The 16,041-nt window shown below is 33.5% G+C and overlaps 1 protein-coding gene across 1 annotated transcript; it reads right to left on the reverse strand.

Moving 5' to 3' along the window:
- Window positions 1-17: 17 nt before the first annotated feature.
- LOC111621166 lies at window positions 18-831 on the reverse strand. The gene is made up of 2 exons (XM_023363234.1): window positions 783-831; window positions 18-525 (listed from the first exon to the last, which is right to left on the reverse strand). The coding sequence occupies exon 2, from the start codon at window positions 522-524 to the stop codon at window positions 171-173; it is 354 nt and encodes a 117-aa protein (XP_023219002.1). The 5' UTR covers window position 525; window positions 783-831; the 3' UTR covers window positions 18-170.
- Window positions 832-16,041: the final 15,210 nt, after the last annotated feature.

The raw sequence follows: 16,041 nt of genomic DNA on the forward strand, positions 1-16,041 counted from the left end.
CAAGGGAAGACGCCAAACCGCCATTAAAAGTCACATCCGGTCATTAGGTCAAAGCCAGGTAAAAGTCCACATCCGGGTAAAAATGTCACAATCGGGAATAAAAGTCACATCCGGGTAAAAATGTCACAATCGAAAATAAAAGTCACATTTAATAAGAAGACCTCGGAGATTTATTTCTTCCAGAAGAAGAAAATCTTCTTCCACCAAGGCTTCTTTTTCCTCTTTTTCAGGATCGATTTACACTCCCCTTCGACTCCTTCCTCGCGTGTCTCTCTCTGCACCGACCATTCCGGAACTTCTGGATATCTCTGTTCCAGGTAGTCGATGACAGACGACGTGCTCTCATCGGGAATGGTGACAATCACCCGTTTCTTGTCGGGTTCCTTCGCACCCTCCAGCACTTCTTTCGGACGCACGCGAATCACTCGAATCGAAGAGGAAGACGTTCCTGATGTCGAGGAGCTTTCCTCCGCACTCTCTCCTCCACAGGTATTCCAATTCTTTAGCGCTTTAAAATTATCCATCCTGCAAACAATAAAAACCGAGTATTAAATATTGTAGAACGAAAGCTAAATTAAGAAAATATTAAAAAATCATAATGTAAATACGACAGAAAATTATAGAAAATGATCGTTTTAAGTATAAGAAATATTCTAAACAAAAACGAATATAAAGTTGTAATGGAATATTCGTTGTGGGAAAATTATCGCTGCTAATTGTGATTAAGTACCTAGCAATGTTAAAAAATACCTAAATCTAGAAATATCAGGGACTAAACTTACTTAAAATTATCGCGAAAATTATAGCAAAACTTCGAAAATACTCGAAACAATCGCATTCGAACAAAGCAACAGACAATTGTCGAAATTCTATTGTTGCGTGGCGTCTCAGTTTAATGCTAAAAATTTCGATATTTTGAGAGAATTTCGAGAATTTCGATTTCGAAGTGTCTTTCTATAGAAACAGACCATTTTGATTTTTGTCTGTAGTCTTTCACTCATGCCCACAGAGACGAGGTGTAATCCATTTTGTTAGAGTTAGGATGTTCGAAGACGATCATATTTTACTTTTGGAAAGAACTAAAAGTTATTCAGTGCGAACTTGGCACGATAAAACGACTTCTATTGAAAGTGTTCGAGCAATCCCTGTGGGCGTGCGTTGTTGTGAACAAAAACCATGCTCTTGGAAAAAACCCTTGCCCGTTGGTCAAAAACCGGCCTCAAAAGTTTTTTAAAATTCCAACCTACATTTGGAAACTATTTCCGGCTCCATAAATTTTCTGAGAAACACTTCTTAGCAGTCACACAAAATTCTAGTCATCGACTCTTTTCCGAATAACGGTTGCTTAAACTTATTCAAAATGCAATTTAATCTTATTAACTACGAAATATCTTCTTTCCATATTTGACCGTGCAATTATTTTTTTTCAAAATTCCGCTCACTTGAATACCCGAAGAATTGAGGTAAACCGCGAATGAACGGTTTTTTATTCGCGGGTTTCCCTTTGTTGGCACAGTGGTACGAGCGTACGCTCGCTGCTGACAGAACACAACAGACAGTGTAGTCACGATAGCAAGAGAGAGCGAGTAACACGCGCAATGTTATTTTACAGCCAAGAACTGAATGACGGGCATGCCAGTTTTAAATCAGTTATGCAAACTTGTGTTTCAACAAACCTAATATTTGCAAAATACTCGCAAATATTTTTATAAATTTATTTTTTTATCATAATTTTACAATTTCCAGGAAAACCGGACGAATTAATAATTAATCCTAAGCATAAATTTAAAAACAGGTCTGGTTTCAACTCTCGTCGCTAATGTCCAATGACGCAGCACGTTTACTAGAGCCAACGTTGTATAGATTGCGCATGTTTCGTGCCCCCGTAGTTTACGTAGCGAAAATGGCTCGTAGCCTCGGTGGGAAAGAGAGCGAGCTTTGGAGCGCATCTAAGCGTATTTCAGCTACCGCTTCCTGTATTTTGCGGCAGCTCTTTCTGATGAATCGTTTTTGCTGTAGCTAGCTGTAAAAAGGTCAAGTTCAATTTGGGCTTGTAACTACGCCCGAAACTGACAAATGCAGTTGCCGCCGTCAGGACATAATTTAGATTTAGTATTTATTTGGGAGCCATACTCTTGTCTCGGATGCCATGTGAACAACTAGTAATCGTTTAACTGCACAGAAAAAGAGTACACGATACAAACTGTGAAAGGTANCAAGATAAAGAAAGAAAGAAAACTCACAGTTTCAAGACCAGAATCCAACTAAGAAAAAGAAAATTGACAGAATTCTATAAATTCTGTTGTTTTTGCTGTACTTTAGGCGAGAATTCCGATTCACAGGTACAGTACTTAAAAAGTTACCTGATATAATCATTCAATATTTTATATCGTTAAACCTTGTTACATAAAACCTTGGTTCTTGCTTTCAGAAACATCAATGAAGATTTATTTAAAAAATCCTCTCTGGTTGGATGGGAGGACGCGGAAGTCGTGAGACAAGTACACTCACCAACTTTGGCGAAGACGGCCGAAAAAATGGAGATATACAGGAGGAAACTTAAAGAAGGATGCATTAATGCTAGGGATGCGGAACGTCTTCCCCTCGGCTTGGAAATTTGCCGATAAAAAGCTTACAAGTAGCGCATCAACTGAAATATAATATATATTTGATTTAAAAAAAACTTAGCAGCTTCTATTTAGCCATGATAGATCGTATTAATGTTTAGTCTTTGTAGTATATTATTTATTATTAGGTATCGTTTACAATTTATTTTTTATTCTTATTAATTGATGTGTTATCAGTTTATTGATATTTTTGAATTTTTGAACTTATTGTTCCATTTATGATGTATTCCATTTTCGTATATTCTAACCTGATGATGATCCGTTAAGTAGATCGAAAACGTTCGTTTATAATAAAACTCCCTCAGAAAACAATAAGGTGTTGGTTACGTTAAATTTTTTTCCTTTTGAGAATACTGAACTGCCCAGCAATATATATCGATAACAAAGCCCAAACTACTGACGCTTCTAATGCGTAATCTCCGTATATTTTGACACCTCTTAAAAAATAAATATACATATTTTGTAATCTTATTGATGAAAGTAAGACCATTGCCCACAGAAATATTTCTATGAAAGAACAATAAGCCTTAAATAGAGTCGGTCGAAAATGAGACTTTGCCTTTGTCTCCTCTTCCATGCATGGACAAGGAATCCAAAAGTACAGCCCAAATACTTTAGCTGAATTTAATACAGGGGCTAACAAATACCCGATACAACGTTGTTTTTCTCGAAGCGACAGCATTTCTTTGAGCAAGACTAATTATTTTTAGTCTTCGAAATTCGCTATTTACGAAAAACACTGCAGCAAACACCTGACAATAACGTCATTGTCTCGTGTTGCGTTGCTATGGTTTAATATTGATTTTATTTGAAAATTTGAAAGCATATTTATTACCTTATAATTAGAGTAAGTGCTCTATGATGTACAATTAATTAAACAATTTAATGGAACTTTTACTTGTTTATTTTACTTTATGTGCCTTTATTTTACCCTAATTATCCTCTACGGAAATTATTTCTACTAAATTCTACTAAGAAAGGTTTTAAGCGAAACTAATTATGCGCAGGTACATTTTCTTCTGATCAATTTATTCATTTTCCACTTCTCTTAAGCTTATATTATGTGCAACCCATTAAATATATCTAAGCTTTTAAAATTGCTGAGATACTTTGCAGTATATATAGGCGCAGTAATTAGTTTCTTTGTAAAGTGTGTTTACAGTTCTATATGAATAAACATTATAGCGAGATTGAATACGAATATGGAATTATGTATTATTATTCTTATTACTGCTTCGTTTCAAATAGGAAATTGTGTTTAATGGCATCTGAAAATCTTTGCAGTTAATGCGAAGCAATATTTACAAATTATTATTGGCTTCTTCCTCTTACATTTTGTTCTGTTATTTATTGTAATTGTCCATTACTTTTTACATTTCTTCCTCTTCCACTTTTTGTTATTTCTTCTACTTTTTTTCAATTTTTATTTATCTTTTCGTTCACGTTCTTATTTCTATTTTTACTTTTCCTGTTATTATATTCGAGAGTATGGCAATTGGTCAAGAAAACCTTTAAAATTTTTACATTTTTAGACTCAGAGACCCGAAAACTTCGTAAAATGCACACAAATTTCGGAGTTTTTCTCTATGTATAAGTGTTAGTAAGAGGCCACGAATTTGTTCGTGTATTTTGAATCTGTGCCTTTTGTCAAAAGTTTCTAAAATTTTAATTGAAATTTCTGTAAATGGTGCAGTGGATTAATACTACTAAATTTTAATTCTTACAGGTCGAAGAGTAAGAAGTTAGAGGCAGCTTTTTCTGATGAATCGTTTATGCTGTAGCTAGCTGGAAAATGTCAAGGTCAATTTGGGACACTTTATTTGTATTCTGACAGTCGCTACTTGTTTATTGGACACGCGTTCATGCAGCTATAACAAATAGAACGGCAGCTCTCTGTTGTTACTATTGGTACATTGGAATCGGGAAGAGGTTTTACTGTAGAAAAAATCGCCATATCGTGAGTTAAAAAACCTCGTATTGTTTTTGACGTTTACGTTGGAAAAGCGAAGGCAAAGAAAAAGAACAACTTAAATTTCTATTTCCTAAGAGTATTTTTTGATGCTCTATCTCATTTTTCAACCCGATGGTTTCTATGTTATGTGGATTTTGAGTTACTCCTTATGAAACATCTGAAGATTTTTTTATCTAATGTGGTTCAGTGAAATTTTTATCATATTGAAAAATATTCTTGGAATTATTTTTGAAATACGCGTTTTTATTTTTGCAATATCTAATTGTTTGGTTATGTTAATTATTAATTTTATTGTGATCTCCTGTTCGATTTTTTACAGAACATAATACTAATTGCATGTTCTTAACAGCATAATGTAACAGTAATCTTAAATACATAGATCAAATCATTTCTTCCAATACACGTGTGAGAAAGCCAAAGATCATTACGTCTATCATATTCAATTAAACTTTTAAACACATCTTTAGAACATTTCGCACAATCATCTTGAATGATTCCTCAATACTAACAAAGTTAGTTCTAATGTTTCTAAGTTGTTTTGACTGAAGCAATAAAAAAGCGAATATTGTTGCTTTTTCGTCTCACCAATTTTACCAAACAAGTTAGGAAAATATATTTGAAGTTTAGACTATTAACAAATATATAATATTTTCGAGTCTATCTTTATTCTTTAATCCAACCACAGAAGTATCAGTTACAATGGTTTTGAAGAATAAAACTTCTTAACAAGGTAAAAACAGGTGAAAATTTCACAAAGTTAAAAACGATCATGTGTCAGTTTTTTATTAGAGAATCTGACACATTTACATTAAAACCAAATAAAACTCTTCTCATCATATTATTCTTATCCAATTTATAACTGATTCAAGTTCTCTGGTGGTACGAGTTACCACCTCATTTGCATATGGTAACAATTTTCATGTTAACTCGGGACATTATCTTCATATAATTGAAAAGTTAGGAAAACTTTTTATGCAAGCTGTAAAACTCAGTAAAGCTATTTTTCGATTTTATTTTCAAATCAAGTTTTTGTCCTTATCACGCAAATTTCTTAAATAATCTGCTATTGCAAAATACTTTTTTCAGTCTTCTACATTGTTAGTTTTCATTAGGGCTTTCTATTCCTATCCATGTAAAATGCCTGCATTAATAACATAAAATAGATCATTAAGAATCCTTAAAAATTTTATAATTGCACCAAAATTCACAAATTGCAATAAGTGCAAATATTTCTGACAATATTCAGTTTTAACTGCAACAGAAACACTGAGTATTTTTGCTGCATATTATACTTCCGATTTGTTCTTATACCATAAAATATGTGCAATTCTAAGCTTGTTCAAGAAATGAAGCCTTGCAGGGGATCACTTTCTTCACATGAAATTTCTGCAAGCATGTTGCATTTTAATTATAGTATATAGAAAGGATCAAAAGTGATGTGGATTAATTGGTTTTCACTATTTATATGTAAAATATGATGTTTGCATATTCTCACTATCAATTATGACTCCAAGTGTATTCAACACTATTGGCCCACTCATGAAGAGTCATAGATTTGGCAACAGCTTTTATATCATCTAGTTTCATACAGCACTGTTTAACTAGTTATGCTTTTTCTGCTGCCGAAAAAGAATTGATTAAGAAGTAAGCAACTGAAAATCGATTAGGCTCTTTTATACCAATTCACGTGTATACATACACAAGCATTCTTTGCGAGAGGAAGTCGTCTTGTATATTCAGCCCAATATCCACATAACTTGTAATACTTTTCCTTATTATATTCAGTGAATTCTTTAACAACAGTATCATCGAGGACTAAAGCAATTTTAAGATTATTTGTTTTTCAGCACAGATAGCAGCTTTTGCTTCCAACAATTTCAAATCCTCCTCACAGAATCCTTCTTCTCCATAAACAGCAGAGTACCACTATCGAATGATACCAACTGCCCCAAGTAATTATTAAAATGTGATTGCACATACTGAAAAGCAGCAGCAGCAGGGTAATAACACAGAGTTATTGCAAATTTTTGAAATTCAGCAGGATATTGACAGCATTTACTTTCGTTTGAAACTCTCTCCAATAAGCTCTGTATGCTTTCTGAATTATGTGACTTCACAATAAGTAATGAATCCTCAGAAAGTATCTTTCTCTCTCTGAAGTCATCGAGAACACTCTCTAAAGAAACAATTAATTTTCATTTTTTTTTCCTTTTGTGAATCTGTATTAATTTTCATTCGGAAATTTCTAGTCGACGCTTTAAAGAATGCTTTAGTGGTGAATCCTTTAAAACAACAATATAGGTGATGGCAACGGATGTTAAAATGTCTGTATCTTTTGATATCTTAAAAACATATGTTAGATATGAAATATTTACGAATTAAAAATATTTTTTTATTACATACACAACATTATAATAAAAATAATAAATTATACCACTTGTTATGAAGCTTGGAGTGATTTAGTAGCAGCAATCTTTTCGTGCTGAGTTTCAACAAATAGGTTTCATTCTATTCTACAATCATCAATACAAGACTCTGCCAAGGAACCGAGAATTGTGATTCTTCTCTTTTTTGTGACCTGTAAAATAACATTTTTACATTGTACAGTCAAAACATTATTACATCTTCTTATGCGATGATTTTGTGACTATATTTTCATAAAGTTTGACTCAATTGCACAGCAGTAAAATGTGTATATTTGCATTCAGTTTATTGAAAAAATCAATACATAACAGCTGAATTTTGAATATAATTACTAAAAAACTTTGGTTAATTACATGCGAAATTTACACTTCTTATTTTGCTTTTACCGTATACATTGAAATAGCTTTAAAGATGGTAACTATTGAGTCATCTCTCAATCTCGTAGTTTGACTTGTACTGTCAAAACATGCTTCTTCGAATTGTTCTGAGCACAAAACCTGGTGTGATGTAGGTTACCAGCCCTAGCTCCTAGAAGCAGCTTTCTTTCATTCAGCAACAATTTTTTAGGAAATCTAGTGTAAAAAATATAAAGACTGAGTCTTATCTGTTTTCACATGCACAGAAATAAAGTTTGGATGAACAGATATTAAAACTCCCACGATATAATTAGATTAAAGGAAATGAAGTGAATTAAAACAGTACCTATGAAATGTAATGTCTGGTAGGCAAGTGAAAACTGCTCTGTTTGAGCAACCACAGGTAGCACAACTCTGAATCATTCTTCTGTATTAGCAAATAAAATAAAAATGGAAATTTGTATATATACAGAAAACAAAGTTTCTACTTCTCAGGGCATTTTACAGGGTTTCTACTTTTCTGGAAAGACAGGGAAAAAACAGGAAATTTTATTATTATTCAGAAAAAGTAATAGAAAATCAGGGAATTTGTCACCTTGGCAGCATTATTGATTTTTTCCCTTATGAGCCGTTTAATTATTATTATTAATGCAGTTCGGAAAATCCAAATTAAATCATATATATAATTATATACACAACATTAAAACGATTTAACACTAAACCAAAAGAACGCTTTAATTTAAGCATGTGTCATCATTATCACAGAATAGCAAATACAATTGTAAACTTGATGCAATATGTTAATAAATAGGAAAAAAAATCAGTGCAATAAATGATTATTTTCATTTATATCACAGAGAATAAATAACAGACTATTTGACATTAAAAAATGCAAAATTTATTTATGATGATTACTTCAGAATGAATTTTTATAAGACTTAAAAATTTCGGTTAAAGACAAACTTCAAGTAATGAAGAGCAAAAGATACTTTACCAGATTTGAAATATAATTTCTGTATTATTGAATTTATTTCTCACAAGACTATTTTGTTTAACTTTAAAAACACCTTTACATTAATTATTTAAGCGGCGCGTTAACTAACCTTTTTCTACGAAACTTACAGAATTGTGTTCGTTCTTAATATCCGTTCGATAGATTTTCATTAAATCTTGCCATTTTCTATTAATTTGGATTAGGAATCCGAATATGTAATGCGTTAAGTCAAACGTTACTCGAGATATCACACACGACCCCCTTTATTTCTCCACCCTGTCGACCTTAAACCACCAAAATTTAATAGTGTGAATCTATTTAATACAGAAACCTTCCTCCAAAATTTAAGAAATTTTCCAAAGAACAAGAGTTATAAATATATTAAAAAGTATTTTTAGCCATGATGCTGTGAAATTAGCACATGGCAAGAACAATTGTAAGAAGAATGACTTTAATTAAAACAGCACTTGTACAGTTTTTATTTATCTTTTATTCTTAACAGATAAAATACAGTTTCATTAATTGAACTAATTCTAACAGCTTTAGTATCTTATAACTTAGTAAATTTCTCTATCACTCTATTGCATAATGAATATAAAATTTGTATTTTCTTCCCATTTATGAATAATTTAACACACAAAATCATAGATGTAAACATTTCAGTCATGAAATTTTACTTCTGAAATGTTATTCTGGAAATGCTTTGATCCAATCATTTGGTGTTTGATCCTCTTCGTTTAAAAATTAGTATAGATTGGAGGTAATCAGTACTCAACATCACCTGATTAACAGATATTTATGAATTATATAACACAAATTCCTATTCAGCAATCTCAAAATCGCGCATATATAAAAATTTTAGATACGATTCTTGTGTGGAATAACATCAAAATCAATATATTGGAACCCTTGATGATCCAAGCCTAACAAATTAGCTGTGTTATTGAAGTATGTATACAGGCTTACAAACACATTTTTTTAGGATTACAATGTATAAAATTGATTAAAATGAATAAGTGTTATTAAACTTGATAATGATGGATATATTTTTTTTCAAATATCGTTTAATATATTTTGCGTAATTCTTATAATTTAAAGTATTCTAACACATCATTTAATGGTAATCCTGTAATAACATACAAGGATATCGAATTCTACAGTAATACAGTTTTCGAATGGAAAAGTAAAGCGCACAAAGCCTATCAACTTGTATTTTTTGTGTTGGGCGAGAGCTACTGGGCTATGGTGCGCAATGGTAAGTTGTGACATGTGATATGACGTAGTTATAAATAATACATATATGTTAATACGCGAATAACAATGCCTTCCGGGAGGACTTTTAAGTGTAACTGGCCCCTATTCAGGCTTGCGGACGTGGAGAAAACCCGGAAAACTCCACGTGGCCAGCCCGTCCTGACGAGGCGTGAGCCCCCATCGAACTCTCACTGTTTGGGAAACGGAACAACTTGGTCAATAGTGAATCATCTATCATTTTACCACCGAAATTTCGAGCGCCCTTTATAGTAAATGGCGCTTCCCAATACAATATCTATTCGGAGAAAACTCTTCTATCCTGTGAAAAAAAAGAATAAAGACAAACTGTGTTTATTATATAGAAAATGTTCGTGAAAATCAGATATTTGTCGTAACGTGGCATCATTTTTTGTATAATTTAATGAATGCAGTTTCCTCTATGGGATTTCACTTATACACGAATTTCGCAAATAAGTTTCTCATAGGATTCGCATTGCTGCATTCTAAATCAAATTTTTACTTTTGGAAAGAACTAAAAGTTATTCAGTGCGAACTTGGCACGATAAAACGACTTCTATTGAAAGTGTTCGAGCAATCCCTGTGGGCGTGCGTTGTTGTGAACAAAACCCATGCTCTTGGCAACACGCTTTGCCGTTTGTTCTAAATCTGTCTTCAAAGTTTTTTTAAAATTCCAACCTACATTTGGAAACTATTTCCGGCTCCATAAATTTTCTGAGAAACACTTCTTAGCAGTTTCACAAAATTCTAGTCATCGACTCTTTTCCGAATAACGGTTGCTTAAACTTATTCAAAATGCAATTTAATCTTATTAACTACGAAATATCTTCTATCCATATTTGACCGTGCAATTATTTTTTTTCAAAATTCCGCTCACTTGAATACCCGAAGAATTGAGGTAAACCGCGAATAAACGGTTTTTTATTCGCGGGTTTCCCTTTGTTGGCACAGTGGTACGAGCGTACGCTCGCTGCTGACAGAACACAACAGACAAAGTAGTCACGATAGCTGGAGAGAGCCGGTAACACGCGCAATGTCATTTTACAGCCAAGAACTGAATGACGGGCATGCCAGTTTTAAATCAGTTATGCAAACTTGTGTTTCAACAAACCTAATATTTGCAAAATACTCGCAAATATTTTTATAAATTTATTTTTTTATCATAATTTTACAATTTCCAGGAAAACCGGACGAATTAATAATTAATCCTAAGCATAAATTTAAAAACAGGTCTGGTTTCAACTCTCGTCGCTAATGTCCAATGACGCAGCACGTTTACTAGAGCCAACGTTGTATAGATTGCGCATGTTTCGTGCCCCCGTAGTTTACGTAGCGAAAATGGCTCGTAGCCTCGGTGGGAAAGAGAGCGAGCTTTGGAGCGCATCTAAGCGTATTTCAGCTACCGCTTCCTGTATTTTGCGGCAGCTCTTTCTGATGAATCGTTTTTGCTGTAGCTAGCTGTAAAAAGGTCAAGTTCAATTTGGGCTTGTAACTACGCCCGTAACTGACAAATGCAGTTGCCGCCGTCGGGACATAATTTAGATTTAGTATTTATTTGGGAGCCATACTCTTGTCTCGGATGCCAGGTGAACAACTAGTAATCGTTTAACTGCACAGAAAAAGAGTACACGATACAAACTTTGAAAGGTACACTCACTGCCAAAAGTTAAGTAGGGAGCAGAAAATGTTCATGTCCGGAAAGTACTTGGAATTTGAGAAGCTGAAATTCACAGCAGAGGTAGGTGAAAGGATGCAAATATGTTACGTTACTATCAATCACAGTTATGTGTCGCGAAATATGCAAAACAGGTAGTCTTATAAGAAGCCAGCCTTCTGAAATGTGAGAGGAGTTGCATGTAAGTGCGGAGAAAAAGTGTGGAGAACTGTGGTACAATTAGTGTGCATGACTGGCGTATTTCTATGGCTTCCAGAAGACGAACGACAGACAGTGAGCGCTGGTGGTGTGTGTGATGCCTTGAAGCAGGACAATCAATCGGAGATGTTGCTCTTTTCTTCGGCGTTCATCATTCCGTCATTTCACGGTTAGGTAAACAATTCCAAACAAGCCAAACAGTTGTCCAAAGATACGTGGACGGTTTCCCAAGGGTTAGTTGATATGCGACTTAATTTTATTATCTAAAATATAGGCCTATATTCTTTTCATGTTTGACCGTGCAATTTTTTTCTTTGTTCATAATTCCACTCACTTCAATACACGAAGATAATATCGAATAGAGAGCACTAAATATCTGAAAACAAAGACATTTTATTAATATCATTCATGCCTGACGTATATTTATCCGATTAGAAAATGACAATTTACTCTTATCGGGAAATCCCGTTTTATATAGAAGAATCCGCCAATGGATATGCCGAGAGGAATCTTTCCAAATCTCTTCATAAAGTCGTTTATCTTTAAAAGAAACAAATATATAATATATTAATAAGTTTCTTATAATTAAATCCAGTATTTTCTTTTTTAATTATTGAGGGTCTGCCTTTAAAAAACGTGCGTATTCCCGGGTTTATTCACAGAGATATTACCTCACATCGAGAATTTTGCAAGAAATACTTTAATAATTTTCAGAATTTTCGAAACAAGTAAAATCATTTTTGTCTATGTATAGATCACATCTACAGCATTTGAAATAATTATCGTGTTCATAGTTAACCGGATTCAATGTCTTCCAATTCCATTTTATACAAGTTGATAAGAAATGAATCACTGGCCACCAGTGGTGAAGTAAATAAAACAACTGAACTCATGGGAACTCATCGGCTCAGTGGTTTCTGTTTATGCGAACATCGATATATCGATATATCGAAATTGACAAAACCAGTTTTGGCATGTGTTTGCACGACACGAACGGGTCAGCCAAGTGAGTTGTCAGAGTTGTCGTAATGTTTGTAACACCTAAATTGAGGTTAGTTTCCCATAAAAGATTTCCTGGGAGCGTATGCTCCCATAGATCTACAGGTACCGGTATGTTGTGTTGTAGTAAACAAATAAACAAAAATTCAAACAAATGATCAGATTTCAAGCAAACCTATTTCTGACAATAATTCAGACTTAACAATCGGTGATACATTAAAACTACAAACTGTTTCTACATTTGCATACTTGGGTATGCAATTGTAAAAACTTCTTTGGTAGAATTTTGCAGAGGTACTGTACTTAACGACATTGTTTACTTTGGAAATATTGTTTCCAATAAATAGGGAAAATGTTATTTCCAATTGCTTTACAGTGTTCAGCCAGCTATCTGTCGGCATTATCATGCTACCTCGAGACAACTTTACTATCCAGTCATTGTTAAATTCAAGTGAAAAGAGCTTCATTTCTTCGCTATTAAGACTAAGAGACATATCGATTGGCTTGCAATTTACAATCTAATACGTAATTTGACAACACAATAATCGATTAATCACGTCTGAATAAACTCATATGTGCTTTCCAGGATGTGTAGGGTTTTCAAAGTATATATTCTCGTGGTCAACTTTAAGATAGCTCCATACATTTGTACTTTTTCCTCTCCGATATAACAACTATAAAACCTGCACTCAACTTTGGTTGTTATCTCTTTCAATAATTCACTGGTCATCGTGGTATCAAAGTCTGTCATACATTTGCTCTACTATCTCTGATGTACAGTACATTGCACATCCGAAGATCTAACAGGAGCCAGATTTAACGTTGGCACAGCATCAGATTTTAAACGTCTCCTGGACGGGTTCTGTCTTTGGATCTGTCTCGTGGTCGCCTTTAAGAAAGTTTGCACGCAAATTCTTGCATTTTTACCATCGTCTCTGTCTTCTCGTTCTCAGGCATGAAACCACATACTCCTAACAGTAACATGATTAGGGAGGGAATGATAAATTACATGACTTTTTTTAGTTTCTTGATTGTGATTTTCATACATTGCCACACAACAGTTTGGCATTATATAGCTCGATTAGTGAATACTAAGTAAAAACTTCACACGTTAACACATTACAAGTTAACCGATAAATACATTGAAATTATTAAATAAACTTTACCTTTCACTGGTATTCTCAACCCCTGTCAAAGCTTAATTTCGAAACTAAATGGAAAAAGATTACAATGATTTGTCGGAATCTCACATGTTTTTCGACCGCGTTTCTCTATGATGACGTCACGTAAACAGCGATTAAAAGAAAAACCTACTGCGCAAGAAAAATCAGCACCCCCTGATGCAACCCCATGTATATCCAAGTTGTATATCTCGAATATCCCGAATTCACTTACCTTAAATTTGAATGTCAACGGTAGATTCGCAGCAGAAACCTTTTCGATGCAGATGAAATTATCGTACATCTGAAAAAAAGTAATAATTTAACCAATAATTGTTCCATTATAGACGGGGATGGAATTAAGCTGGTACGCGTAAAGCACGCCTAGAGTCGACCTAGCTGAACAGAATGGAACGAAATTAAATATAACGTAAATACAATGCATTAGTCACTAAAAATGGACATGTGCATTAATCACTTACAGGAGAAAAAATTACTTGAAATTTTTACCGCTACGAGAAAATACGATGACAACTAAAAGAACAAAGGCCAAAAGTTTATTAGTAAATTAAAATTACGTTTTACACATTTACAACATGTGCTCAATATAGCATCCTTATTTGTGGACAACGTTGCAAATGTAAAACCACTTTATTATTAATTGCAGCAAGTAACATTTCAAGTGGCATGTGGGAGAAGGGTGCATACTGGCCTTCAGCTCCGATACCACGTGCACATGCCTCTAGTGAACACGATCAGAAACATCTTTTCGACTGAGCAGCTTAACGTATGTACGACCCTGATGGTGAAAATTCAAATAATTTTCCTCCCTGAATTATTTATCTCTTACACGGTATTAAATTAAAGCACTTATTTTGTAGATGTGCTGCCGAAGAAAGATTTGAAAAAACTTTAATAGATCAGGAGTGGCGAAGTGGCAAATGTAAAGTTTAGAGAAAAAACATGGCAGAGTCGCATCCATTCTGTTAATTTCAACTCGAGCACTTTTTTTCCTTCTGCAGTTTTATTAGTATTTATGTAATTTGAGATCAGTAAATGTACTGTACATGTTAGTTACTAGGACTATTGTTTATATCATTCTCACTCAAATCAAACTCATTAATGCTTCACTCGCAAAAAATCCCGAGCAAGAGTAAATGACATACTAGTTCAAATATTGAAAAACACATATTACTTTATCACTTTCAACAGGACGTCTAATTTTGAAAAATTATTACAGATACTTAAAAAGAGATGCCTGAAATTATTTCTACTAAAATATCCTATCATGTTAAATCGAAAAATTTATATACAATTATAAATTTTCATAGAAATACAAATACTTACCAAAGACGTTAACTGGCCAAGTGCCAAAGACACAACTAACAGTCCGAACAGAAGAATTAAGGAAACTGACATAAAAAGAATTGTTAATATCGGTTGTAATTTAACAAATATCGTTGCATACCAAACGAAAGACGTCAAGTAAAGAAAAGTCGTGTAAATAAAAGGTAAGAGAATGTCCCACTGTTCGTTAATCATTGTATAATGTTCCCAAAGTTCCAAGTGTATTTGCAGAATTTCTTCCAATCTTTGTTGCAGGAAATAATTTTCAATATTAATTTCACTTATCTGTTCTGACATCTTCAAGTATCTGTTCTGCAAAATAATAAAAAATGCTAAAAATATTAAGGCAAGAGAAATGATCTGGCCAGCGATATAAATGTGATACACAGAATAAACGAGAGACAAAAGAAATGCTTCTGTATCAGTTCCATTTTGTCTCTTGATTTCCGCAAAAAACGAAATTCCAGGCATCAAGGTAGCCAAAATAACTATGATTAATAAGGAAGATACGCAATACATTGCATAGGTTTCTATACGATTCATTATTTCCGTTTCTCCTTGATAACTGCTCAACACGACGTGAAAATGAATTTTTTTTTCTTTTGAGAATAGTAAACTGCCCAGTAATATATATCGCCAATAACGCAAAGACTACTGACGCTTCTAGTGCATAATTTCCATATATTTTGAAAACTCTTACAAAATAAAGATTTATATTTAGTAATCTTATTGATGAAAGTAAGACCATAACCCATAGAAATATTTCTATGAAGGAACAATATGCCTTAAATAAATTCGATCGAAAATGAGTCTTTGCACATGTTTCGTCTTCCATACATGGTCAGGGATTCCAAAAATATAGACCAAATACTTTAGCTGAATTAAATACAGGGGCTAATAAATATCCCATACAACGTTGTTTCTCTCGAAGCGACAGCATTTCTTCTCTGAATAAGACGAATTATTTTTAGTTTACGAAATATTCTGTTTACGTAAAACACTACGCCGAGCAACTGA

The sequence above is a fragment of the Centruroides sculpturatus genome, unplaced genomic scaffold (genome assembly GCF_000671375.1).
Source record: "Centruroides sculpturatus isolate CEXI.00-Female unplaced genomic scaffold, Cexi_2.0 scaffold132, whole genome shotgun sequence".
Lineage (NCBI taxonomy): Eukaryota > Metazoa > Arthropoda > Arachnida > Scorpiones > Buthidae > Centruroides > Centruroides sculpturatus.

Bases quoted from the DNA above. Each gene is read 5' to 3' on its own strand.
- LOC111621166 (XM_023363234.1), bottom strand. From the start codon at position 524: ATGGATAATTTTAAAGCGCTAAAGAATTGGAATACCTGTGGAGGAGAG.